Source organism: Cucurbita pepo, chromosome LG11 (genome assembly GCF_002806865.2).
Source record: "Cucurbita pepo subsp. pepo cultivar mu-cu-16 chromosome LG11, ASM280686v2, whole genome shotgun sequence".
NCBI lineage: Eukaryota > Viridiplantae > Streptophyta > Magnoliopsida > Cucurbitales > Cucurbitaceae > Cucurbita > Cucurbita pepo.
The window spans coordinates 8,455,767-8,481,701 of NC_036648.1; the positions used below are offsets into that span (position 1 = coordinate 8,455,767).

Consider the following 25,935-nt stretch of genomic DNA (forward strand, 5'->3'; position numbering starts at 1 on the left):
AAACCAATTTTATGATTTATAAATATATTTTTTAAAACATGTGACTAATTATTTAAATTGGGATTAAATATCTTAATACCATGTGTCTAAATATATAAATATAAATAAAGTTTGCTTTCAATTTTTATTTTTTATTTTTTTATGATTTATTTCTTTAATGTAAAACAAAATACAGATTCATAAACAAAACTTTCAATTGAACGATCATCCAGATTAGTTTAGTTTCTTTATCTTTGATCGTCTAAGTCATCCCTCTTTTGTAACCTCAACCTTATCTCATATATTGTATAAGGTGGAATAAATTATATTAAATGTGATATATTTATAAATCTTATACAATTATAATAATTTTTTAATAAAACAATAAAAAATAAAATAAAAACGGATTTATGTATAAACAAACTTGAGTTTTAAATATTCATATCCGATTCCAAGTTCTGGAGTGAGTCGTCTTGATATCTAAGAGTGATCATCATAGATTCCAAGTTCAATCTAAGAGTTATTCATCTTCTAACTAGCTCTTGGTTGGAATCAATCCGTTAAGTTAGCTTTCTCTGTGAACGTTTTGCAAGGATTCTAGAAGGATTTCTAACTTTACAAAATCCAGCATTGTTGGCGCTTATCAGGTTTAAAGTGTTGTTAATGTCTTGCTTTTCTCTGTTTAATGTTAAACGAGTTTGTTAAACGAGTTCATTTTTAAGTAAAATTACAAATTTAGTCCCTACACTTCTAATTTTGTATCATTCAAAATTAGAATTTTGTTTTTTTTGTTTAATTTTGGGAATTTTAATAAGTATTATATTTTTTAATTTTAAAAGAAAAAATAATAATATAAATGATATGTTTGTCTACGCTACTCTCCGCTAAACCAAGACGACAGCCTTGATATCAGATTCCTTACCTAATTAACCGCGACCACGGCTTTAATATCACATTTCATTCCAAACCCATCATCTTTTTTTCTCTCTCCTCAAGACCTTTTTTCTAATGGCGGCCGAGATTGTCGGAAATAATCTCGAATTGACGATGGAGATTCTGTGGCATCTTCCACCGGAGACTCTCCTCCGATTTAAATCCGTTCAGAAGTCCTGGTACGCCCTAATCAACGACCCTCAATTCGTATCAAAACATTTATCAAATTCTCTTGAACACAAATGCATTTTGCTCAAGCGTGTAGTGACGAACAATGCTGGAGAAGAGGAAATTATGCTCTCTATTCTCAACTTTCCCATCAATTCATCTATGTCGGTTATCGATCTAGATTTTCCATACGATGAGTATTCCCAGTATTATGAAATCAACGGTCATTCTCACGGCTTAATCTGTTTCGCCAGTTGTGGTGTGGATATTTTCCTATGTAATCCGGCAACTAGAGAGTTTCGTAAACTACCGCCGTCCATTCTTCTTACCACTAGACCTTCCTCTAATCCTGACACTCTTCGTTCATTAACGAACTCCATTGGATTTGGGTACGATGCGAAATCTAGAGATTTTAAAGTTGTTAGGGTTGTGTATTTTTTTAACGATGCTATCCATTTTCTTTATTTTAGAGCAGAAATTTACGATTTGAGCAAAGATAGATGGAGAGAAATTGAACTCCCAATTTGTGAATATTCAAGTTTGATGCCTCGATTTGATTTGTATCATGAGGGAACATATTATTGGTGGGAGCGAGATGGGAGAGAAGGTGAAAATATACTGTCATTTGACATGAGCGATGAGCTTTTTGGCAAAATTTCGTTGCCAGAGAGTTTCAATAGGGAGAATTACAAGAATTTAGGGGTTTTAAATGGATCCATTGTTGTCTTTGGTCATGAGTGTGAAGTGAATAATGAAAAAACGTTCGATATTTGGGAGATGAAAAAGGATGAATGTGGTGTTATTTCGTGGTCAAACCTCTTGACAATTGGCCCGATTTCAGGAATTCATAAACCATTGTTGTTTGTGAGCTCGGATGAAGTTTTAATGGAGGATAACGAAGGACAAGTGATTTTGTACAATATTAAAACTCAACTGATGAGCGTGATTCCATTGAAAGGCCAAGGCATTCCAAGAAGATGTCAAGCTACCTTTGTGACAAAAAGTTTGGTATCTGTAATGGGAGGAAATAATAGTATGAGTTATGTATGATGATGCATGTCTCGTAAACTCTATGAATGATATGTTATGCTAAGTTGCTAATTAATTATATTTTTAATTTGAATTTTCTATATTAATGAATGATATACTAAAATTAGTCCCAATAAATTATTAAATGATTATAAATAATTAATTATATTATTTAAAATAAATTAATATCATANTTTTATAAGTTATTTAATCCCAATACATTCCACCCAGAGCGTTAATATCATATCATTCACAAACTTAGACGGCGTAATTCCACCAATGGCGGCGATTCTTGGGAATCTCCTCACTATCGAGATTCTGTCGCGTCTCCTACCGGAAATTCTACTCCGATTGAAGTCCGTTCACAAATTTCGGTACGCTCTTATCAATGAACCTCAATTCGTATCAAAGCATTTCTCAAATTCTCTTCAACACAAACACATTTTTCTTACGTGTGTTGTCACGAACAAGTCAGGAGAACAGGAAATTATGTTCTCTATCTTCGACGTTCCTTTCAATTCATTAGTGTCCGTTGTCGATGTGAATGTCCCATACCATGAGCATTCTCGGTATTTTGAAATTCATGGTCATTCTCACGGCTTAGTTTGCGTCGTATGAATGTTTTCCTCTGTAATTTAACAATTGGAGAGTGTCGTAAACTCCTGCCATTGATTCTTCCCCTCACTGAACCTCCTTGTGAGCCATATAGTTATGATTTGTGCAGGGACGCTCTTGGATTTGGGCAGGAAATTATGTTATCGATCTAGATTTTTCATACCATGAGCATTCCCAATATTTTGAAATCAACGGTCATTCTCTCAGCTTAGTCTGTGTTACCATCGGTGGTGGGGATATTTTCCTTTGTAACCTGACAACTAGAGAGTTTCGTAAACTACCACCGTCCATTCTTCTCCTCATTGGACTTTCATGTGATCCCGACATTCATTGTTCGTTAACGAACGCCTTGGGTACGAAGCAAAATCTAGGGATTTTAAAGTTTTTAGGGTTATTGATTTTTTTGGACGATCATCGCTATTTTCAACATTGAAAAGCAGAAATTACGATTTGAGCAAAGATAGATGGGGAGAAATTGAACTCGGAACATACATTTTGGATGCTTCATTTGAGTTGTATCATGAACGAACATATTACTAGTGGGAGAATGATGATATAAATAAAATATATTGTCGTTCGAATTAACGTTATTTAATCAATCATTACCAATCTAAAAATAATAATAATAATAAAAAAAAAAAAGTAATGTATGTTTTGGAATGTAAACACATTCCAAATTCAAAATTATTAATTTCCAAAAGCTACAAGGGAGGGAACAAAGACTTGACTAACAATATTGGAAATTTTTTATAAAGATTAGCTTTAATTACTATTATATTAAAATAAATAAGTAAAATTACAAAATTACCCTTGATATTATAAATTAATTATTCCATTAATTTAGAAACTAAATTTATAATTTTAATTCTTCTAAATTAATCTTTCGGTAGTGAAAAATTCCACGTTCAAGATACAAATTACATCTCGGGAGTTGGGTTTCAGAAATTTCAATTTCATTCTCACGTAACTTAATCTTGTTCTATGTTTCAAACACGATATCTTCGTCTTTTCAAAATTCAAATTTCGTGTCGTTTTAAAAGAAATACTATTACGGAACAAAACATAACCTCTTTTGTCGTTATGATGTTGTTTCTATTGCTACGAATTCGTATGGTTTTTGTAAAAAGGAGGGGCCATTTTATCATTTATTAAATGAGGAAAATGTTTTTTTTTTTTTCAGAATTTTTATTTAAATTAAACAGACGAAAAAAAGATTTTGTTTTCATTTATTTCTAGCTTTATAGATTTGGTTTTCCATAATTATTTTGGTTATGTTCACATTTTTTTTTTCTTTTATTTCTTGGCTTAAAATTAATTTTAAATTCATTTTCAAATTATGAATAAAAAATTAAATATTTATATAATTGAATTAAATCAATGGTTGAAATTTAAATCGAGAATAGGGTGAAAAACGAAACTAAAAGGTTAAAAAAGAGCAAAAATCACTAAGACGAGAAGAGACCATCGACGAAGTAAATAGCTATTTTGCATTTTAGTTTTGAACCATGCTTGTGAGTTTAGTATAAGACGGTTAATATAACCTAGGGATGAAGCTATACGTTGTTAGTACATCGGGTAGCATCTACTCATCTGTTCGATCCCTTATCTTATGCAGAAACTACCTATATTACTTGTATCTATTAGAGTATGGTTTAGGTTTAAACTAAGTTTCTTTTCAAATTAAATTTGTTTTTTTAAGTAATAAAAACTCGAAAATTAAGTATTTTTGGATTAGTACAGTATCGGGTTTAATAACTCCTTGAAAAACTTACCTACGAAATTACTCGTAAATGAGTGTAAAGCATGGTTTTATTTCAACGACTTTTTTGTCGAAGAAATTTCTTATTCACTGGTCATTCAAACAACAAACCGAATAATGATCCGAACTCTTAACCTTTCAATCAAATTTATAATGTCGGAATCCGACATATTTTGACTAAAAAAACAAGACAATTATTCAAACTTTGGAACTTTGGAGGAAACCCATTGGTCTAAAATTAAAGTTATTATAAGAGACAAACTCCAAATTGCCAATGGATTCCAAAAAATCATTAATTTTGTGTTTCTGAATCCATGGATTCGAATTTGTATGATTGTGTTACGTCCGGAGATTACACGGAATTCGTCTCTCTAATCGATGTCGTTCCTTCTCTTCTCCACCAGACGACGGTCCATAACAACACCGTCCTCCACCTCGCCGCGGCCTTCAACCACAAGAACATAGCTGAGGAAATCACACGGCGGCAGCCATCCATGCTATACGCTACCAACTTGAAAGACGACACGGCGCTGCATCTGGCGGCGAGGCTCGGGAGCTTGCAAGTAGCTGAGCATCTGATTGAGTGCGTGATGAAGGAGCGGAGTGGTGATGGTGGTGGTGGTGGTGGTGATCTGGAGGCGGATGATCGGAATATGAAGTTGGTGACAATGGTGAATTTGGAGAAGGATACGGTGCTTCACGACGCCGTGAGGAACGGCCACCGTGGGGTTGCGATGCTTCTGGTGAAGAATTGTCCGGAACTGGCGGCGTACTCCAATAAAGCGGGAGATTCGCCGCTGTTTCTGGCGGCGGAGAAGAATGACTTGGAGGTTGCGTCGGAGATTCTGAACGTGAATTCGAATTGCTTGTGCGGCGGAAGAGACGGCGCCAATGTGCTTCATGCCATTATCATTCGCACTCTAAAACGTAAGATTTTATTTTATTTATTTTTCAAATATTCAAAAAAATATTTTTTTTTAATTTAAACATAAAATTACTCAATTTTTTTTTAAATGAAACTTTTAAATAATTTTTTTTCGTATTTATTATTATTAGATTATAAATTTATTTCCCATTTGTATCTGTATAATCTGAAAACTATTGAAAGAACGGCGACTATTTATAACTATGCTCAAATTTATTAGATACTTATAAATATTTAGAGATTGACAGGTTATACACGGAGTTTAATTGAGACACCATTTCGAGTGTATTTGGCTCTTCCAGTCTTGTATGCGAACCAGTTCCTCCCAAAACTGATGGAGCTGCCTTATTGCGAAAGAAAAATCACATATAAACTAGACCGTGGTCGAAAAGGTATTTTATATTCGCCTTTTCTTTTTGCTTTAAAACACTGTTTTCACTCATGAATTTCAAATTTTAAATTTGAAAATTAGAAAAACACTACTTTGTGAGATTCTACCGTCCCACATTAATTGGGGAGGAAAACTGTGTGAAAACCTTTCCATAACAGGTTATTCTCCGAAGACACCAAGCGATGTGCCAGCGAGGAGGCTGTTCCCTGAAGGGGTAGACACGAGGCAGTGTGCCAGTAAGGACGTTATACTCTGAAAGGGGGTGGATTTAGTGGGAGTCTGTCCCTAAAGGAAGGGTGAATGAAGGGATGGATTGTGAGATCCCACAATTCCACGTTGGTAAACACCCTTATATTATAAGGGTGTGGAAAGATTTACCTAACAAACACGTTTTAAAACTTTGAGGGGAAGTCCGAAAAGCATTAGGATCCCGATTCAGGATTCTTTTAGTTCAAAAAAATCAAAATAAGAGAATCGAATCGAATCATTCTTACTCTTTTTCACATTTACAGATCTTATTCAAGAGCTATTGAACAAGTTCCCAAACATTCTAATAGAACCAGACAATCATGGATGGCTGCCTCTTCACTATGCAGCCAACCTCGGGTCCGAGGAAGTGGTGGAGCTAATACTAAAACACGAACCATCCTTAGCTTACACAAAAGACAACAATGGCGTGTCGGCCCTGCACTTAGCAGGTAAAGAAGGCCGCGTTGCCGTCCTCAAAACCTTCGCGAAGCTCTGTCCTGACAGCTGCGAGCTATCGGATTCGAGGGACAGAACAGCTCTTCATTTCGCTGTCGCCAACCGACAGGCCTACGCGGTTCGAAAGATGTTGGATTTGGCAAGCTTTCGGAACCTTGTGAACCAACAGGACATTGATGGCAACACACCCTTGCATGTTGCTGCCATTTCTGGTGACTTTGTTACACTCATGATGTTAGCTTCCCATCCAAGAGTTCATAAGAAGATTATGAACAAGGCTGGTTTCACTACCAATGACATTGTTCGATCCAGTCTCAACTTTAGTTGGTATCAAAAGGTACGATTTAAATTCAAATTCATGTTTGAACCCGTCCCAAGGTAAAGAAGATTTTTTTTTTCTTTCTATAATGAAATTTGATTTAAGATATAAAGAAATTTGTGAAATATATTTTGTTGTATAATTGTGAGATCTCAGATCGCTCTATCGTAGAGGAGAATGAAACACATTTATAAGGGTGTGAAAACCTCTCCGTAACAGACGTACTTTAGAAATATTGAGAAGAAGTCCGAAAAGAAAACCCTAAAGAGGACAATATCTCCGAGTGGCGTGTTTGGGCTATTACAAATAGTATCACGTTTGGGTTGTTACAAATGGTATTAGAGCCAGACACGGGACGATGTGCTAGTGAGGAGGCTGAGTTCTGAAGGAAGGTGGACATAAGGCAATGTGCCAATAAGAACGCTAGGGCGGGTGGATTTGGTGGGGGTCCCACAATAATTGGAGAAAGGAATCAGTCTCGAAGGGAGTGGATTTGGTGGGGTCCCACGTTAATTAGAGAAATAAACAAATCCTTAAGGGTGGACTTGGTGGAGGTCCCACATCGATTGTAGACTGGATGAGTCCAGAAATGAGTAGATTTTGTGAGGTCCCACATTAATCGGAGACAGGAACAAGTGAGAGAGAGGACGCTGGACCTGAATGGGGTGGATTGTGAGATCTGACATCGGTTGAAGAGGAGAACGAAACCTCTTTTATAAGGGTGTGGAAACTTCTCTGTATCAGACGCGTTTTAAAAACCTTCACGGAGATCTCTAAAGGAAAAGCCCAAAAAGCCAACCGATACGTTTTAAAAACCTTGAGGGGAAGCTCTAGATGGAAAAGCCAAAGAGACTCGAGTGGACTTGGACTATTACAATTGATAACTTGTGGGCTCGAACCATTACAGTTGATAACTTATATTCTATTTAAACGTTACGAAGATGGTACTTTTAATTCCATGTTTGTTTCTCATTCCTAACCCTTTCTCTAAAACATGCATGCAGTCTTTCAGCGTAGCACGCTTGGAGTTCAATGGAGCTGTACGAGGCATGCAACAAGTGCTAGCCAGGAAACCCAGAGCCAATTTGTTGCTTGAAGCAGGCGAACCAAAACCAAATGTCACAGAACAAGAAACCAGTGGAGACAACATTGACAAACCCAGTACACAACAGAAGAAATCCCATATATGGAGCCAAGTGTCGGACGCCAATCTTGTCGTGGCGACGATTATCGCAACGGTAACCTTCAGCGCTGCGTTTCAGGTTCCGGGTGGATACAACAACAACGGTATAGCGACACTACGAAGGGCAAAACAATTTAGATTATATATGACATTTGATGCTTTATCTTTTGGGTTTGCGGCGGCATCCATGTTCGTTACGTTCTTTACGGGGTTGTTCGGGGTCGATGCCGGGTTCACTTACCCGAGAAAATGGGTGACATTCTTAACAGGGCTGTCTCTGTGGTTTATGGTGTTTGCATTCATGATGGGGACGAGTGTAGCTATGGATGAACACTCGAAGCTCGGAGGTCAGGCTCGGGTTCTGCCTTGTATTTCCTTTATTTCACCTGTGTTTTTCTTAGGGGTTTTGGCGGTCAACTGGTTTACTTATTTTCCTTAACGAGTGTATATGAGAGCGGGTACATGAATAAACCGAGAGTATATGAGAGCGATCTTGTAATAGCCCAAATTATAATGAAAATATATAAATAAAAGAAAATATACTGTTGTGAAATTTAGATCTTATTTTAAAGAAAATGTTTTCTCGACCAAATTTGGTAGACATAACATTATGGCTAGCCTATGTTGTGGGTCCACATAGATTGATTTGGATTGCAAGAGATAGTTTACGACTAGCATCGAGTATAAATTAGTAACTTCAGCTCAGGCTAACTAGGTAAATGACTCCAATTTTAGCTTAGTTGAAAGAATTGATTTATGTATGATGACACGGTCTCATGTCCTATGCCAAACAATAATAGCCTACTTTATGGACCTTTTAAGCTCTAACTCTAGACACCCGAATTGACTTTCCTAGCCTCAGGGCCTCCTTCTCGCACCCTACTCATCTCCCGACATTTAAAAAACTACATTATTTATGTACTTCTTGACGTGATTCAATAGAGTTCTTCTAGTTAGAGCCCTCGTACTTAAAATCTTGAAAGGGCAGTTGTCCAAAGTGATCCACATCCTCGTGGATGTTAGGACCACCTACGGGAGGTCCTAAAAGATTTTTATAGAATGTCCTATTCTTACTCGAGCTTTCCGATCAACCAATCCCCTTAGGACATCTCTATTTTAGATAGGGTAAGACTAATTTACACGTTCAGAAATCGAAATATACGAGGATATATAATCTTTATATATAATATTTACACCAAATGAGAAGTTACTATATAGTTTTTTAATCTTAATTGATTTATAAAAAATTAATTTATTTTGTTATTTGTGAAGTAGCATTTCTTAATTAATTAAACAAAAAAAATGATAAAATCTGTAAAAGGAATTATATTATTTGAGGCATTAAATAAAAGATTTAAAAAGTCATTTTCAACGGTCAACTCATTAGGGCAGCCAGGGGACTGGGCGGCCACGACTGCCCACGTTTGAATTCCAATTCTTAACTCACCCGCTTTTCACTTTACTAATTCCCACCGACGTTCTCATTGGCTGCAACTTCTAACCCAAACAAATCCCTATTCTCTTTACAACTAAACCTTTACGCTCATTGGACGGTGACGTCAACGTCACTATTATATTATAACTAAAATATAATTCAATCGATTAAAACATATATAATCGAATAAGACATTTTTTTTTTTAATTCAACACGAATAAACTTACATAAGATGTTATTATCCATCGATTTATGAGATTTTTCTTGAGAAAACTGTCTAGCTTTATTGTGAGAAGATATAACAGTTCAAGTACATCGCTAGTAGATATTGTCCGCGTTGACCCGTTACGTATCGTCGTCAATCTCACGATTCTAAAACGCATCTGTCAATTAGAGATTTCTGTTGGATGGTAAAAGTCCCACATCCCGCTAATTTAGGGAATGATTATAGGTTTATAAACAAATAATACTATCTCCATTGGTACGAGGCATTTTGGAGAAGCCCAAAGCAAAGTCATGAGAGCTTATGCTCAANGCATCTCTCAATTTCTTGAAATTTTTATCGGTAATCTTCGTTCTGTCAATCTGATTCTATTGTTATTGTTCATGATTCTGCTATGCTGATGGGTTTCTTATTTGGGTTCTGATCGTTGAGTTCTTATGTTCTGTTTTGATGCGTTTCTTTCTTGATTTTGGCTCTGCTTTTTGATCTGGTGAATTTTCGTTTCATGATTTGTTTTATGCTTCTTTTTGATCGGATTATCTCTAATCTGAAGTGGGTCTGGGCTGAGATTTCTGTATTTGTAGTTATTACTCGATGAATTGTGAATTTATGAATTGGGTTGACTCAATTGGTTGATCTCATATCAGGATTTAATAGCTTTTCCATTTGGTTGGTTCTTCTAATTCTTTGAACTTTTAACCAATCTGCCTCTGATTCAATGTGTTTATGAGAGGAGGGTTGTTTTCTTCATAATCTTGGTGTTTTTCTCTCTTTTTATGCACTTTTTGTTAACAATTCTGTGTTTTCCCACAGTTGATGCTTGATTGAGTTTCATTTTGGACAACTTTGGAGGATTCATTTATCCTATGAGCTTGGTTTTGTTGGGACATTGGCTGTAATGGGAACTTTATCTGTTGAAGCTTGTACTGGAGGAAGTCTTAGAACTTATTTGTTATCCGCTGTTTCTGAATGCCTACTGATTTGTATGCTGTTTTTGCACTCCATATTCTCATTTTTTATCACAAAANCAAATCCCTATTCTCTTTACAACTAAACCTTTACGCTCATTGGACGGTGACGTCAACGTCACTATTATATTATAACTAAAATATAATTCAATCGATTAAAACATATATAATCGAATAAGACATTTTTTTTTTTAATTCAACACGAATAAACTTACATAAGATGTTATTATCCATCGATTTATGAGATTTTTCTTGAGAAAACTGTCTAGCTTTATTGTGAGAAGATATAACAGTTCAAGTACATCGCTAGTAGATATTGTCCGCGTTGACCCGTTACGTATCGTCGTCAATCTCACGATTCTAAAACGCATCTGTCAATTAGAGATTTCTGTTGGATGGTAAAAGTCCCACATCCCGCTAATTTAGGGAATGATTATAGGTTTATAAACAAATAATACTATCTCCATTGGTACGAGGCATTTTGGAGAAGCCCAAAGCAAAGTCATGAGAGCTTATGCTCAAAGTGGACAATATCATACTATTGTGGAGAGTCGTGTTCGTTTAACATGGTATCAGAGTCATACGCTAAACTTAGTGTGCCAATAGATTGGTAAATCCTCAAATGTCGAACAGAGGACTCCAAAAAGAAAAAGAAGTCAAGGTTCCTCGAAGGTACGAAGACAGTAAAAAATGACTAAGATTCTACAGGAGTCGAGCCTCGATTAAGGAGATGCGTGTTTTGTTCGAGGGGAGGTGTTGGATGATGAAAGTTCCACCTCGGCTAATTTAGAGAATGATCATGGGTTTATAAATAAAGTGGACAATATCATACCATTGTGGACAGTTGTGTTCGTTTAAGGAAACTATAATATATATATATATATTCATATGAAATCATTTATAAAAAAAAAAAAAAAAAAAAAAAAAAAAAAAAAAAAAAAAAAAAAAAAAAAAAAAANAAAAGAAAACCGTAAAACAAGTGCGGCTAAAATTTCAACGATTCTCTCTGCTGTTCTTCCTTGAAATTTTAAAATGTATTTTTCTTTTTCTTTTTCATTTCTCTGTGGGATTAAGTTTTGGTCCATCGACGTCGTTTTTTTTTGGTTTTCCCCTTTTAATCTGCAGCCGACTTTTTGGGCTGGTCGGCGTGCATTTCCATTTCCAACTTCTTTCCCCTTCCTTCTCTTCCATTTTCTTAATCCCAAAAATAAAATGTAAATTATTGCGTCCCCGATTGGTTGGATTGTTCAACCTTTTTGGTGGGCCTTTTGTTTTTAATCAGATTATACAAATAAAACTGTTTCTGGGTTTTGTTCTTTACTTTCTTCTCTCTATTGGGATCCCCATCATCTTTGCATCTCTCAATTTCTTGAAATTTTTATCGGTAATCTTCGTTCTGTCAATCTGATTCTATTGTTATTGTTCATGATTCTGCTATGCTGATGGGTTTCTTATTTGGGTTCTGATCGTTGAGTTCTTATGTTCTGTTTTGATGCGTTTCTTTCTTGATTTTGGCTCTGCTTTTTGATCTGGTGAATTTTCGTTTCATGATTTGTTTTATGCTTCTTTTTGATCGGATTATCTCTAATCTGAAGTGGGTCTGGGCTGAGATTTCTGTATTTGTAGTTATTACTCGATGAATTGTGAATTTATGAATTGGGTTGACTCAATTGGTTGATCTCATATCAGGATTTAATAGCTTTTCCATTTGGTTGGTTCTTCTAATTCTTTGAACTTTTAACCAATCTGCCTCTGATTCAATGTGTTTATGAGAGGAGGGTTGTTTTCTTCATAATCTTGGTGTTTTTCTCTCTTTTTATGCACTTTTTGTTAACAATTCTGTGTTTTCCCACAGTTGATGCTTGATTGAGTTTCATTTTGGACAACTTTGGAGGATTCATTTATCCTATGAGCTTGGTTTTGTTGGGACATTGGCTGTAATGGGAACTTTATCTGTTGAAGCTTGTACTGGAGGAAGTCTTAGAACTTATTTGTTATCCGCTGTTTCTGAATGCCTACTGATTTGTATGCTGTTTTTGCACTCCATATTCTCATTTTTTATCACAAAATGTGCTCGGTTATGGAAACTGCACATCCCGTGCTTGCTATGTTCGAGACTCGATCATGTTTTCGGCTCTGAGAAAAAGGGTTACCTTTGGACATTGATTTGTGGCAAACATAAGTTGGAGGTTTCATCTTTGGTTCTTTGTCACGCTCATAACAAGCTTGTGAATGTTCATGAAATGTGTGAAAACTGCCTCTTTTCATTTGCAACGATCAATAAGTTGAATTCTGAGACTTACAGATTATTGGTTGGTAAGCTGGGGGAGGATCCTCATTTTGGTATTGACAGTGACCCTTTGCTTGGGGATAAAAAACATTGTTCGTGTTGTGAGGAGTCGTACGTCCCAAGAGGGTTTGTTCAAACGTTAATACAGACCAGATCGAGCGGATTGAAGGCTGAGGATCTCAATGTTCCCTTGTCGAGTTCTATTGTTCCTTGTAAGGTAGATATCCAAGGGTCGTGTTGTGAGGAGTCATACGTCCCAAGAGGGTTTGTTCAAACGTTAATACAGACCAGATCGAGTGAATTGAAGGCTGAGGATCTCGATGTTCCCTTGTCAAGTTCTATTGTTCCTTGTAAGGTAGATATCCAAGAGTCGTGTTGTGAGGATTCATACGTTCCAAGAGGGTTTGTTCAAACGTTAATCCAGACCAGATCGAGCGAATTGAAAACCGAGGATCTCGATGTTCCCTTGTCGAGTTCGATTGTTCCTTGTAAGGTAGATATCCAAGGGCCTCCAAGCAATCCTTTACCTCATGTTCAATACAAAGAGCTGAACATTACTTCAGACACAGAATCTGATGGAAATGGAGGCACTTTGGTGGTTGAAACAGCCAATTCTAAGGATGATCTCTCCCTTCAAGATGATAATATGGAGGCTAACTTCAATTCTCTGGCTAGTAATTTAACCTCGACGACGTTAGTCGAGCCAGCTTTGGCACCTGAACCATTGGTCTTATTAGGCGACGATGCACTGCCTCATGTAGAACGTGGTGTCTCGATCGGGCACGGTTTGGATGAATTGACTCCAAAGCACGTCGAAGCTAATGACGGTTTCTCTTCACCAAATGATCTCCTTTCCCTTGACAATATGGTTCCTTCTTCAAACACAATAGTAACTTCTGTTGAAGCTGTAGAAGAAAGCTGTGAGTTCTTTACCCTCTTAGTTCTAGTTCTAGTTCTATAATTTCGCTTGCTTCATGAACTCGCATCGACTCGGGATAACTAGGCAATATCACTGATGCAAATTGATGATATATGATCTTTATTGCTATGTAATGCATATTATGCAAAGATTACGAATACGAGTATAGGCTACATCCAATCCGTCTAGTTGATTTTAGGCCAATGCAACCAGATGAAGTTCTTTGTGATTATCACTAATGTATGTGTTTTTTATCATTGTAGATGTTACTAGAAGTGAAGAACACGAAACGAAAAGCAGGGGAACGGAGAAAGCGGAAATATCGCCAACGAAAGCAACGTCTGAAGAAGATACCGAAACTCAACCTGTTTCGAGTGACGCTGCTCAGATGGCACCAATATCGCCAACGAAAGCAACGTCTGAAGAAGATACCGAAACTCAACCTGTTTCGAGTGACGCTGCTCAGATGGCACCAATATCGCCAACGAAAGCAACGTCTGAAGAAGATACCGAAACTCAACCTGTTTCGAGTGACGCTGCTCAGATGGCACCAATATCGCCAACGAAAGCAACGTCTGAAGAAGATACCGAAACTCAACCTGTTTCGAGTGACGCTGCTCAGATGGCACCAATATCGCCAACGAAAGCAACGTCTGAAGAAGATACCGAAACTCAACCTGTTTCGAGTGACGCTGCTCAGATGGCACCAATATCGCCAACAAAAGCAACGTCTGAAGAAGATACCGAAACTCAACCTGTTTCGAGTGACGCTGCTCAGATGGCACCAAATACATTGGAGCTTGGTGATGCTTATAAGATAGCTGTAGGTGCTAGAGCAGGAAGACAATTGTCTGGTAAGCTTTCAGAACAATGGATTGAGAAGGATTCGTCAAAAGTTAGCGACGATCTGAAGCTTCTCATGACACAACTCTCGTTTAATCGGACGAACGACCAATCACGGGAAATGAGTCCAAGGTTGTCCATAAATGGGGACGATGTCTCAAACATCGTTGGGATGCAGATACCACAAAAAAGGATATCACTTGAAAGAAACGAGTCGAGCTTAGACTCTCTAGATGGAAGCATTGTGAGTGAAATCGAAGGCGAAAACGTGGTTGATCGGTTGAAACGACAGGTCGAGTATGATAAGAATCTTATGATTTCATTATACAAGGAATTGGAGGAAGAAAGAAATGCATCTGCAATTGCTGCAAATCAAGCAATGGCTATGATTACTAGACTACAAGAGGAGAAGGCTAATCTTCACATGGAGGCATTGCAGTGTTTAAGGATGATGGAAGAACAAAGTGAGTATGATGATGATGCCTTACAGAAGGCGAATGATCTCATTACAGAGAAGGACAAGGAGATACAAGATCTCGAAGCAGAACTCGAATTTTTTCGGATTAATTTTCCTAATGCATATACAATAGATAATCTAATCGAGATGTCTGTGAAGGAAAGAGATATCGGAGTCGTTCATTTAGAGTCGAATCAGATTGGAACGATTGGTTATGGAAATCTGGTTGTAGGTAAACCCGATATCCACGAGAAAGTTGGAAGCGAAGGCGGTACGTTTAACAATTTATTGTCAGAGTTCGAGGACGAAAAGATAAACATCTTGCAATGCCTTAAGAAGTTGGAGAATATGATCCATTTGTTTTCAATCAATGGGGTCAAGATGGATCTTAGCAATGGTGAATATCTTGGGACAGATGATCTTAAACTCGAAAATGGGGAAGATCATGCCAAAGACGATGACGATGACAATGACAATGACGATTGTCTTCCCTCACTTGCAAATCCTCCATTTGATAAAGAAAGTAATGAACTCGATCGTAGTGATAGGAATTCGTCGTCGAATACCGAAAGGGAAGATTTCGCATTTCTAAGAAACGAGGTGTCGAAGCTTAACAAAAGGATGGAAGTGCTCGAAGCCGACAAGAACATTCTTGAGCATACGATCAATTCACTCATAAGGGGAGAGGAGGGGCTTCAGTTTGTTCGAGAGATCGCTTCCCTTTTACGAGAACTCCGAAAAATCGGGTTAAGAAGTTGATGGATGGCCTGGTGATATGGTACAAAGAAGCCAACCATTAAGAAGTAAGTGAGTTTTACCATCCCAAGATGGTTTTATTGTTTGTACCGTGTCGTTTTGATATTGACGAAATGTTGTGTTACATCCAGGGGGACGAGAGCGACGTCGACGTCGACCGAGCAAGGTTAGAATTGAGAAAACTGTACAGTTCCAATAGCTTGTTTTCTCGAAAGATATGAAGAATATAAAGGATTGTTTAGGATTATTTTAACTCTTACCAATACCAATAATTTTGAAATATATATAGGAAAGTTCATTCCTTGGTTTGTGGTTTGTGGTTTGAATTGATGAGTTGAGTTGTTTATTAGTTTGTTGTTGATCTTCTTTCTTCTCTTTTGCAGTTCTTCTTTTTGTTTCCCATTTTTTTGGAGTGGATTGAGTGATTTGTTACGGTGTGAATATTTGTAACAGTTGTTGTGATCATTGTATTGGTTGATGATCCCTATGATTAATGAAAAGCCTTTTTGCTTTCTCTCTTTCTCTCTTCGGCAACTTTCTAATAGCGTTTGTGTAAGACTAGGGTGTTCAGGTGATATATTGTGAGATTTCATGTCGATTGGAGAGAAGAACGAGTACCAGTTGAGATCTCACATCGATCAGAGAGAAATTAGTGCCAGTGAGGACACTGGGCCTCGAAGGAAGTGGATTGTGAGATCTCACGTTGATTGGAGAGAGGAACAAGTACTAGTTGAGATCCCACATTGAAATGAGATGGATTGTACTAGTGTCAGCGAGGACACTGGACCTCGAAGGAAGTGGATTGTGAAATCCCACGTCGATTGGAGAGAGGAACAAGTGCTAGTTGAGATCCCACATCAAAAGGAGGTGGATTGAACTAGTGCCAGCGAGGACACTAGATCTCGAAGGAAGTGGATTGTGAGATCCCGCGTCGATTGGAGAGAGGAACAAGTGCTAGTTGAGATCCCACGTCGAAAGGAGGTGGATTGTGAGATTCCACATCGGTTGGAGAAGAGAACGAAACGTTCTTTATAAGAGTGTAGAAACCTCTAGGTTTCGAAGGGAGGTAGATTGTGAGATCTCACATCTGTTGGAGAGGGGAACGGAACATTTTTTATTAGAGTGTGAAAACTAGGGGTGTACATTCAATCCGGCAATCCGACAACCCGGATCAACCCAACCCGAACTATAAGGGTTGGGTTGGGTTGGATCAGCATTTCAAGTAGGGTTGGGTTCATTTTTCTGAACCCGAACTAAATCGGTTCGGTTTCGGGTTCATGGGCAAAACCTCCGGATTGACCCGAGCCAAATAAAATATATAAAATATATTAAGAATTTTTCTGTATTAATGGGTTTGTTGGTACTGAGGTCAGTTCAAGAATATTTAGGACGAATTTTTAAATTCTTTTTTTTAGTAGTTTCTGTTTTTATTATTTTATTTATATTATTTTATTATTTTAAAAATATATTATTTATTATATAATAAAATGTTGTTTTTATTTTTCTAATAGTTTAGGATGTATTTTCTAATAGTTTAGGATGAGCATTATTAATTAAAATATTTTTATATACTTTTTATTTTTGTTATATACAATACTCTTCAACTAATAGATTTTATTATCTTTGTATGTATTTTTGTTACTCTAACCAATTCTAAAAAAAATTAATAATAATGTTAAACTAGGTTAATAGGTACATTTTTCACTCTTTCTTTAATTTTTTTTTTTTTTTTTTTTTTTTNCTCATTTATGTTTGTTTGTGAACTCTTAATATATTTTATCTAAGATTTATATCTGAATAATTATAAATGGTAGATAAATAAAACTTAAAAAAAAAATGGTAGATAAATAAAACTTAAAAAAAAAAAATTGACAACCCAACTCGAGAATAGAGGGTTGGGTTGGGAAAAGTTTTGAGTTGAGTTAGGTCACCAATCCAACCAACCCGAACTTTTGGGTTGGGTCAAAAAAATCCTCCAACCCGGACCATGTACACCCCTAGTGAAAACCTCCCCCTAGTAGACACGTTTTAGAAATTTTGAGGAGAAGTCCGAAAAAGAAAGCCCAAAGAGGACAATACCTCTTGGTGATGGGCTTGGACAGTTACCATATATAGTGCAGGATGTTTGGGGATACTCTTCACAATCTCAAGTTCGAGTCAGTATGGAAAACTTAAATTAAAAATTCTTGTTATATCTTGGTTTTTCCATGTCGTTAGCATGATAAAATCGATAATCGAGGAAGAACCTATTAGCCATCAGTAAAATTTTGAAACTTATTTAACCTTTTTTTTTTTTTTTTTTTTTTTTTTTTTTTTTNGTCAAACCTAAGTGTAATAATTGTAGAAAGAGTTGAATATAAGTTTATAAATATTAAATTAAATGAAAGAAAAGTTTGTCAACGAAGGGCTCATTTTAAGGTTGAATAATATTAAAACCAACAAATGGTATTGAGACCATTTCTTGTTCATCTTTGACCATATTATAACCTATTTAAATTCGAGATATATTACACGTTTAGTCTCTAAATTTTTACGTTTGCATGATTTTTTGTCCCTTAAACTTTTATAATTATCAAATAGATCGTTAAACTTTTAATTTTGTATCCAGTAGATCCACGAATTTAAATAAATCTGGCTTAAACTTTCAATTTTGTGTTAAATAGTTTCTTGACCTACTCGAAAATTCATATTAATATCTAAAAAACCTACCTGATATTTTTTAAGTTCGAAAAGTTATTAAATACTTCTTCAAATATCACGAACTAAACTTGTCATTTAACCTTAAATTTTTTAAGAACAAGTACGTGAGAAAGAACAAAGTCAATGTTGATTCGTAGAGACAAGTTTTATTCTCAAACACAACTTAGAACATTCAATAATGCGTCTAAGTTACAAGTGATGTAATAGTCCAAGCCCACCGGCTAGTAGATATTGTCCGTTTTGACCCATTGCATATCCTCATCAACCTCACGATTTTAAAACGTGTCTACTAGAGAGAAATTTTCACGCTCTTATAAGGAATACTCTGTTCCCATCTCTAACTGATGTGGGATCTCACAAGTGATGTAAAAACGAGATATCAAGTCAATTATGTATCGAATCTTAGTCCGAAATACGAGGTTAGAGACATTCATACTAGGGTTTTGTTTTTTTTATTTTTGAGATTTGACTTTTTTTGAAGCCTAACTAGTAAGGTTTTCCATTGGCTTGTTGAGTTCCATAATTTAGACAAAAAGTAAGAAAAAGGGGTGGACGGTTCAAAAAGAAACTATAAAGGTTGCTAACCAAACCCAATTTATATTATATTCAAACTTTGGTCACCCTTTCTTTATTTTATTTAGAGTTAATGTTGATTAAAGAGTGAAACGAAGCATTTCTTATAAGGGTGTGTAAACCTCTCCCTAATAGACACGTTTTAAAACTTTGAGGAAAAACCCGAAAGGAAAAGCTCACAAAGAACAATATCTGCTAGCGATAGACAACTGTTACACACACGTATATAATGGCTCATTGCTCCAGCTTTCTCATACGACACAATCACATTACCTTCTTGTCACTTAGAGTGATGACAACAATCCATTCTAACATGTCTTGTTCTTTCTCACATGTTTCCTAGAAATTTCCTAGAATTCATCCAACCGGAAACTTAAAAAAAAAAAAAAAAAAAAACGTTTGACTTTATATTTCTCAGAAATATACAACTTATTCGTATTAGTAGTAATTTTAATCACTCTCAGGATCATTCGCATTCGAATGTGATCTCAATTCATTCATGTTCCTCCTTTTTACTCAGGTGTCACACTTTTTTTTTTGTAGAACCCACTTATCTAAATCTATATTAAAGACTAACGACTCGATATCTACCTGATTACGGATCGCTAACGATAATTAGACACCCTTTTCAATTTTTAAAAGGATAAAGGATGAAGAAAAGTAAAAGGGAAAATTCCAATCCAATGTGTATGTGTGTAAAACCAAAATCCAAACCCAAATCCCATAGCCATTATAAAGTTTATATATATATATATATATATATGATCATATATGACTAAGTTGGGCGTTGAATCCTTCTTGATTCCCTTTGATATTCAAACTTTCCGCGGGCCGCGGCTTGTCTCAGTCAACTCTTGAAATCTCTTCTATATATACACTTAAAAATCTTCCCTTTCAATGCTCACCAAACCAATCTCTTCTTCTCTCAAATGGGTTTTTCTTTTATGAACACGGCGGCGTTTCTTTTCATTTTTCTCTGTGTTTTCCACATGTCGGCGGCGAGGGTCATGACCGGAGAGCGGTGGCTTCCGGCACCGAGGGTGCCCATGGCGATGCTGCGAGGTGCCGTGCCTAGTTCCAGTAGGAATCCATGTTCGTTTATTCCGGGGTTCAGCCGTGGCCGATGTACGTTGAGCGAGGCGGACGACGGTGCCGCCGCTGTCCACGGTGGCTCCTCCGCCTTATCTCGGCTGAATGCTGATGGGTTTGCAGCGGCTTCCATGGCTAACAAAACCCAGAAGAAAGATCCTTCCTTGAGGCCTTGAATCAATGTAGAAGTTTGTGTATAGTGTTCTTCATACAAATTTTTTTTTTTCATATATAATTTATTTAATTCTTTTTTTAAAAAATGAGTGAGAGTGATTATGTAATTGGATTGGCCAAAATTGACCCTCCAACAAAAAAAAATATTAATATTGAAATTTAAATGGTTAAGATGTATTTATTTGATAAAAGGTCGGATATTCAAATTTTGTTATATTATTTAAGGGGCAAAAAGGTCATTAATTAAAAAAAATAAAAGAACCGATGAATATGTATGGTGGGAACTTAGAAGTTTCACAAAAGGGTAGTTGTTGATTATGAACTACATTCTTACTTTTTGACCTCGAGAGTTTGTTTGAATTTTTTGTGATCGTTTTTTAGTTGAACGAATGTAAACGGGACAAAGATTAGGCATATAACAATGAATATCTTATCTCGAGAGTCATACTTAGATTTGTATAAGAATAAAATATATTTTAATGTATCGATGTGTGTATATATGGAAAAAAATCCCAAAACCCGATATTCACGACGAATTCAAATTTATAAGGTTACCCTTTTAAAAATTTTGAAATATAAATATAATTTGAAAAACATTTGTGAGAATATTGTAAGAAGAGAAGAAAGTTTACATGAACATATGTTAGCATGGAAAAAGGATACCAAAGTTTAGAGTTTTAAGAGGTTTGAATCCTCACACCATTGTTTACACATAAAGCTAACTTCTATTCTACCTACTTTTCTACCATGCTTTCAGTTCCCATCATCAGCTGATTTCAAGTACAGCGTCTCGCCTCCGTCACCGCCATGGCTCCCGGAGCTCCCTCCTCGTCCCTCGCCTGACCCCGTTCCTCCCATGTCTTGCTTGCTCCCACCGCCTAGGCTACCGCCGTGGCCAAAGTCAGGAAAGCCTCCTCCTCCTCCAAGTCCTCCTCCGTTGCCTCCTCCTGCATTGGCTGCGTCGTTTTGCAGCATGTTGAATCCTATGCCTCCTCCCGAGCTCATCCCGAGTTGGCTATGCAAAGCTTGTTGCTGCTGCAGCGTTGAATATGGCTGCTGGGTGTACAACATGGACGACCGAGCAGCCATGAGTGATTGCGGCGTCATCTGCTGAGCTTGTTGGTGCTGAATGTAATGTCCTCCTGGTTGGATTATGCCACTGGAAGAGTACTGGGAGAGAATATGGCAAAACCAAAACGTCTTGGATTAAGCACCTAAATCTATATCTAAATCCTTGAAGAACTCGGGTTTCGTATAGAGCGTTGTAGAACAATGGTGGTAATGGAAATGGTTGTTACGGTCGAGTGAAAGCGAAATTACGAGGTGTTCTAACAATGCACAGCTAGTGATCGGATAAATTTACATCTTGAAACAGTTAGGTCCATACCTGGGCATGCATGGCAGTTGGTTGTGGTTGAGAATCAGCAATGGCAGCCAAGTACATGAGGTTCCTCTGTAGCCTTGCTTGATTCCTGCAGAGAAAGAACATAAGAAAGTTACCTTTGCGCTTTAAGACCGTTATAAATGGTATCAGAGCGTGGAATCCTCTCCCTAACAGACGCGTTTTAAAATCATGAAGCTGACGGCGATACGTAATGAGTCAAAGTGGACAATGTCGGCTAGCAGTGGGCTTAAGCTGTCACGAATGGTATCAGAGCCAGACACTGGGCGGTGTACCAGTGAGAACGCTAAGCCCCCAAGGGGGGTGGATTGTGAGATCCGGGGGGAATGAAGCATCCCTTGTAAGGGAATGAAAACCTCTCCCTATCGGACGTGTTTTAAAAACGTGAAGCTGATGGCGATACGTAACGAGTCAAAGCGGACAATATCTACTAACAGTGGGTTTTGGCTGTTACAGTCGTCCTCAATCTCATAATAATTGAATCTAGTTCAAACTAATAATCGTGTCACGATATCACGTCTAAAAGTACAAGACAACTGAATAGGCGAACGATTAGATATCAATCCATTTTCATCCATTAACATTGTTACTCACTCAAGAAGAAATGTGATCATCATGAATCAGAATCAATCCAAAAATGATCAATCAGAGAGATAACTCACATTATGACAGCTATTTAAAGAGTGTTGCAATGTCTTGTAACAACTCAAGCTCACCACTAGCAGATATTGTCCATTTTAACCCGTTACGTATCGTCATCAGCCTCACAGTTTTAAAACGTGTCTACTAGAGAGAGGTTTCCACACCCTTATAAGGAATGTTTCGTTCCTCTCTTAAACCAACGTGGGATCTCACGATGCTTTCTTGGAATACCATTATAGCGATAGCCACAATACGGATATAAGCCGAATTATACAGTTAACTACGAGAGAGAGCTACGATATGCACGGAGCGCACGAATGCAAGGGAAAACAGTCACTTCCATAGAAAAACAGATGATAAGTGGAATCATTAGAAAAGGCATAAATTCTTACTCTGCACATTCATTCAGTTTTCCTGAGTTTTGGCTCTCAACAATCTTCAATATCAGTGACTTGTTCTCATCCAGATACTGCATCATAGATTATCAAATAAGAAGTTCGAAAATTACGAACATATCATGTAAAAATCGTAGCGGAAAATCGCTGTTGGATGAAAAATTTAAGAAGTATAGTGCTGGACGAAGAATATAAGGAGGGTTATGATTTTTATCGGCCAACTTACACGTACCTCGACTAATCTCATACGACAACTCCTCCATCCTATAATGTTTGGTTCTCTAGAACGACAATTGATTATTAGGTTTGATCAGAAGTGATAAACTTGTAGTCCTCAAAGAGCTCAAGCTTGTTAGGAATAACGACTTTCCACAATAGTATGATATTGTCCACTTTGAGCATAAGCTCTCGTGGCTTTGCTTTAGGCTTCTCCAAAAGACCTCTACTAATAGAGATGTATTCCTTACATGATCATTCCTTAAATTAGCCAATGCGGGACTCTCTCCCAACAATCCTCCCCTCGAAGTCTCCCCTTAATCGAGGCTCGACCCCTTCTTTGGAGTCCTTGAACAAAATACACCATTTGTTCGATACTAGAGTCACTTTTGACTACACTTTCGAGCCTCACAACTTCTTTGTTCGACATTTGAGGATCCTATTGACATGGCTAAGTTAAGAGCATGACTCTAATACCATGTTAGGAATAAAGACTCTCCACAATGGTATGATATTGTCCACTTCAAGCATAAGCTCTCATGACTTTGCTTTGGGTTTCCAACCAAAAGGCCTCATACCAATGGAGATACATACCTTACGATCATTCCCTACCCTAAATTAACCAATGTAGACTCCCTCCCAACAACAAAGCTCTGAACTGTTTCATATGAGGGAGGTTTCAAGCATCTAAATCAAGCTCAAGCTCTTAAATGTCATATCCCAACAAGCCACTTTTGCTCCCCTTGATTGCTAGGGAGGGGCAAAAAAGTATAAATAAGCCACCATCCAACCAGTTCAGCTTCCTTTTCCATTAAGATTAAGGCCAAAAGGCAGAAATCAATCATGCAATTTCAAAAAACAGAGTGATTAACTTTAGACCAACAAGGAAACAAACACTTAAATATCAAGAAAAGAGATGAAAATAAACAAGAAAGGCATAGATGGGTTAGTCTCAGCTCGTGTAATTAGATAATCCAGTAGAGACAAAGGCACGTGAAAGAAGAAACCCAATATTTAAAAGAAGAAAAGCATCCATAAGTGAAAAACAAAGAAAACCCAGTTGAGAGAAAGAGGGGAAATGAAAGAAAAACAGGAAATGGGGTTGGATTAATAAGATAAATGGATTGAAAGACAGAAATAAAAAAGGAAGAAGAAGAAGAAGAAGAGGAACCTGTTGAATGTGATCAGTAGTGACGTTGTTAGGATAATAGGCAGCCATCATGGGCTGCATCTGCATCAGGTGCTGCTGCATTTGAGTAATAGGAATGATGGGTTTTCACAGAAACGGCTGATTCAAGATGCCCTTTGCTTTAAGAAAAGTTCTCTGTTCTTCCCTGGTTTGAAATAGAGAAGGGTTTGGACGGTGATAGTGACACAGGGGAGCTGTAGCAGCTTCTGCACACACACACACACACACACACACACACACACACACAGAAAGAGAGAGAAGAAAATGGGTTTTGGTTTTGGAGAATTCTGGTTTCTCTGTTCTTCTCTACAAAGATGCTGCTTGTTTCCCTCTCCAAGGAACAGAGCAAAACCTTTTTTTTTTCTTTTTTTTTTTTTTTTTTTTTTTGGTGCTTCTTTCTCACTCTAGAGGCAAAAGGGTGTCACGTGAGTGATGATGAGAGAGAAAATCCAATTTTTGTTTGAATATATGTTTTTTTTTCCCCTTTTTGGGAAGAATAAATTTGGAGTTTTGTTTTTAAGTGTATTTATTTACATATTGTTCCCAAAGTTATGGTTAATTTCCCATGAAATTACAAGCTTAATTTAGTTTTTTTTTAATATTTATTTATTAAAATTTTAAATTTTATGGTCTCATGACTCCGATATTTGTTCTCACTTACATGCATTCTAGTAACATTTATAGTAGGTCACCCAACATATAATTATTTTAAGTAAAACAAGCTTAACCGTAAAGTTCATATGGTTGAGCCAACAGACCCACATGTGTTATTCCAGCCTATGAAAAATTGTAGTAAGTAAATCACGTTTAACCACAGAGTTCATATGATTGAGCCATAGACCAACAGGTATTATTCCAGCATGTGAAAAATTGTAGGAGGTCACCTAACATATAATTGCTCTAAGTAAAACACGTTTAACCATAGAGTTCATATAGTTGAGCCAACAGACCAACACGTGTTCTTTACACCATATGAAAATTTCTAGGAGGTCACCCAACATATAATTATTCTAAGCAAAGCACGTTTAACTATAGAATTCATATGATTGAGCTGCTGAAAAGAAGATACATATTGTTGGCATATATAGTAACTTTCACTTCCTTTAAATCTTTTTTAGACATTATATCACCAAAATCGCTCTCATTCAAATATGGTCTAATTTTATAGTTATAAACCGAACCTAGCACGTAAAATTTTGAACATGAACCGAATTAAACCGAACATAACACGTAAAATTTATCATCCTAATTTTTATTTTTTAATTGAATTTATATGGAATATGAGAAATAGAAGATCACATTTAACATTAGAATGGCCGTTTGTGTGGACCAATTGATTCCAAAGACCCTTTTGGTCTCACTTATTGATGATGACATAATGGCTTTGTAAATAGATTCCTTTTCTCTTCCTTTCCATTCCTTTCCCCACTCTCACTCTTACTCTCACGCGCCACTTACTTTATTTTATAAATATCTTCCTTTCTCCATTTCAATTTAGTCCCTAATATTTTAAAATTTTCAATTTAGTCCAAACCGACCCTTTTCAACCAACACACGTGACACATAATGTTTTAAAACGTGGCAAACAGAGAGACTAAATTAGCTAGCATCGATAGAGATTGCATTCTATTAGAGCTGTTCATGAGTTCCGTTAAGTC

General features: G+C 36.8%; 4 protein-coding genes and 1 pseudogene across 6 annotated transcripts; 4 read left to right on the forward strand and 1 right to left on the reverse strand.

Moving 5' to 3' along the window:
• The first annotated feature begins 987 nt into the window (after positions 1-987).
• Positions 988-2,130, forward strand: LOC111804830 (F-box protein CPR1-like). Its single transcript, XM_023689628.1, has one exon. It carries the CDS (start codon positions 988-990, stop codon positions 2,128-2,130), a length of 1,143 nt encoding a protein of 380 aa, XP_023545396.1.
• Positions 2,131-2,388: 258 nt separating this feature from the next.
• On the forward strand, positions 2,389-3,157 carry LOC111804831. The gene is made up of 2 exons (XM_023689629.1): positions 2,389-2,721; positions 2,834-3,157. Exons 1-2 carry the CDS (start codon positions 2,389-2,391, stop codon positions 3,155-3,157), a joined length of 657 nt encoding a protein of 218 aa, XP_023545397.1.
• Positions 3,158-4,757: 1,600 nt separating this feature from the next.
• LOC111805439 lies at positions 4,758-8,445 on the forward strand (annotated as a pseudogene).
• Positions 8,446-11,927: 3,482 nt separating this feature from the next.
• Positions 11,928-16,415, forward strand: LOC111805438 (myosin-binding protein 1-like). 3 transcript variants are annotated; one of them, XM_023690543.1, is made up of 5 exons: positions 11,928-12,016; positions 12,488-13,842; positions 14,105-14,541; positions 14,620-15,944; positions 16,029-16,415. In XM_023690543.1, the coding sequence occupies exons 2-4, from the start codon at positions 12,573-12,575 to the stop codon at positions 15,898-15,900; spliced, it is 2,988 nt and encodes a 995-aa protein (XP_023546311.1). In that variant the 5' UTR covers positions 11,928-12,016; positions 12,488-12,572; the 3' UTR covers positions 15,901-15,944; positions 16,029-16,415. The 3 variants fall into 3 exon arrangements, with proteins under 3 accessions (XP_023546311.1, XP_023546312.1, XP_023546310.1); XM_023690544.1 differs by having other exon boundaries at positions 14,105-14,191; positions 14,270-15,944; XM_023690542.1 differs by having other exon boundaries at positions 14,105-15,944.
• A 4,607-nt stretch (positions 16,416-21,022) lies between these two features.
• Positions 21,023-24,561, reverse strand: LOC111805063 (GRF1-interacting factor 1). Its single transcript, XM_023689932.1, has 4 exons — positions 24,260-24,561; positions 22,870-22,946; positions 21,821-21,905; positions 21,023-21,603 (listed from the first exon to the last, which is right to left on the reverse strand). Exons 1-4 carry the CDS (start codon positions 24,338-24,340, stop codon positions 21,187-21,189), a joined length of 660 nt encoding a protein of 219 aa, XP_023545700.1. The 5' UTR covers positions 24,341-24,561; the 3' UTR covers positions 21,023-21,186.
• Between the last annotated feature and the right edge of the window lie 1,374 nt (positions 24,562-25,935).

What these genes read in the sequence shown, in the direction of transcription:
- LOC111804830 (XM_023689628.1), top strand. Translation starts at nt 988, where the DNA reads ATGGCGGCCGAGATTGTCGGAAATAATCTCGAATTGACGATGGAGATT.
- LOC111804831 (XM_023689629.1), top strand. Translation starts at nt 2,389, where the DNA reads ATGGCGGCGATTCTTGGGAATCTCCTCACTATCGAGATTCTGTCGCGT. An exon ending in CTCACGGCTTAGTTTGCGTC is followed by an intron (nt 2,722 to 2,833) that starts GTATGAATGTTT and finishes TGATTTGTGCAG; the next exon opens with GGACGCTCTTGGATTTGGGC.
- LOC111805438 (XM_023690542.1), top strand. Translation starts at nt 12,573, where the DNA reads ATGGGAACTTTATCTGTTGAAGCTTGTACTGGAGGAAGTCTTAGAACT. An exon ending in TGAAGCTGTAGAAGAAAGCT is followed by an intron (nt 13,843 to 14,104) that starts GTGAGTTCTTTA and finishes TTATCATTGTAG; the next exon opens with ATGTTACTAGAAGTGAAGAA.
- LOC111805063 (XM_023689932.1), bottom strand. Translation starts at nt 24,340, where the DNA reads ATGCAGCAGCACCTGATGCAGATGCAGCCCATGATGGCTGCCTATTAT. An exon ending in CTACTGATCACATTCAACAG is followed by an intron (nt 22,947 to 24,259) that starts GTTCCTCTTCTT and finishes TCTATGATGCAG; the next exon opens with TATCTGGATGAGAACAAGTC. An exon ending in AAACTGAATGAATGTGCAGA is followed by an intron (nt 21,906 to 22,869) that starts GTAAGAATTTAT and finishes CTTTCTCTGCAG; the next exon opens with GAATCAAGCAAGGCTACAGA.